Source organism: Ailuropoda melanoleuca, chromosome 8 (genome assembly GCF_002007445.2).
Source record: "Ailuropoda melanoleuca isolate Jingjing chromosome 8, ASM200744v2, whole genome shotgun sequence".
Taxonomy (NCBI): Eukaryota; Metazoa; Chordata; class Mammalia; order Carnivora; family Ursidae; genus Ailuropoda; species Ailuropoda melanoleuca.
Window position 1 is genome coordinate 126,259,779 of NC_048225.1, and position 916 is coordinate 126,260,694.

The 916-nt window shown below is 57.5% G+C and overlaps 1 protein-coding gene across 14 annotated transcripts in view; it reads right to left on the reverse strand.

Annotated features, from left to right (window-relative positions):
- The window catches only part of LOC100480640 (antigen-presenting glycoprotein CD1d), a 5,471-nt gene extending 4,855 nt beyond the window's left edge, over nt 1-616 (reverse strand). Inside the window, exons 1-2 of one of the 14 annotated variants that reach the window (XM_034667347.1) lie at nt 448-616; nt 181-250 (exon numbers count right to left, since the gene is read on the reverse strand). In XM_034667347.1, coding sequence (XP_034523238.1) covers nt 181-250; nt 448-489 — 112 coding nt within the window. In that variant the 5' untranslated portion in view covers nt 490-616. The other 13 variants (XM_034667349.1, XM_034667358.1, XM_034667354.1 and 10 more) reach the window with 13 other exon arrangements.
- Nucleotides 617-916: the final 300 nt, after the last annotated feature.

The following is a 916-nucleotide window of genomic DNA, read 5'->3' on the forward strand; positions in this document are numbered from 1 at the left end:
GCTCCCATCATACCCCCTCCAATCTGTGACCTCCCTGTCCCCACCCTGCACCCCCCAACCTCTGACCCTTATCCCAATCTGGAGAGTCTTACACCTCAGTGTCCCCAGCCCCTTCCCCCCCCATCAATGTCCCTGCTCTCTTCCCCAACTCCTGGAGCACCTCACAGGCCCTCTGCTCACCCCCTGCCTCTCTGCCTGCTCCGTCTCCTCCAGCTCCCCATTCAGTCACTCTCAGATGTGAGCATCTGTGCTGAAAAGAACGAACCGGCATTACCATGTGCACCCGGACAGCACGGCCCCCACGGCTCATACTGACCATGAGCATCCAGACAGTAGGGTTCAGAACGTCAGACGCCCCTCTTTGGCAGGTCAGAACTTGGATGGCACCCTGCCACCTCCCTTCCCCGCACTCCTTTTATCCAAATCCTGGGCACTCCTCTAGTCTACCTCTTTGGAAACATCCCTTGGGTGTGTCCCCCTTCTCTGCATTTGCACTTCCTGCCGCCCCAATCTGCTGCCACATCTTCTGAAATAAGTTTCTTAGGGTAGACCCACAGAGGTTGACAGCCCCTGGGATGAGGCCTGGCCTGACCTGACCTTGGTCCCCCTGCTGTCTCCCTCCCACCCTAATCTCCCTTGCTCTATGCCTTAGCCTAGCCACCATGCTTTCAGTTCCTCCAACATGCAAAGCTTCTTCCTGCCCGACATCTTTGCACAAAGTTCCCTCTGCTTGGAAAGCTCTAGGCCGTCTCCTCCCCTCACCCGCTTCTGATGCCTAGTTGTTTCTACTCGGATCTCGGCTCAAAGGTCACTTTCTCCGGAGGTCTTCCCGGATCTCCCTGTATGAGCAAAGGCAGACAGGTCCGCCCTAAAGGGACCCTCCCACGCTGCCAGGTTTGTTACCCCCCCACCCCAC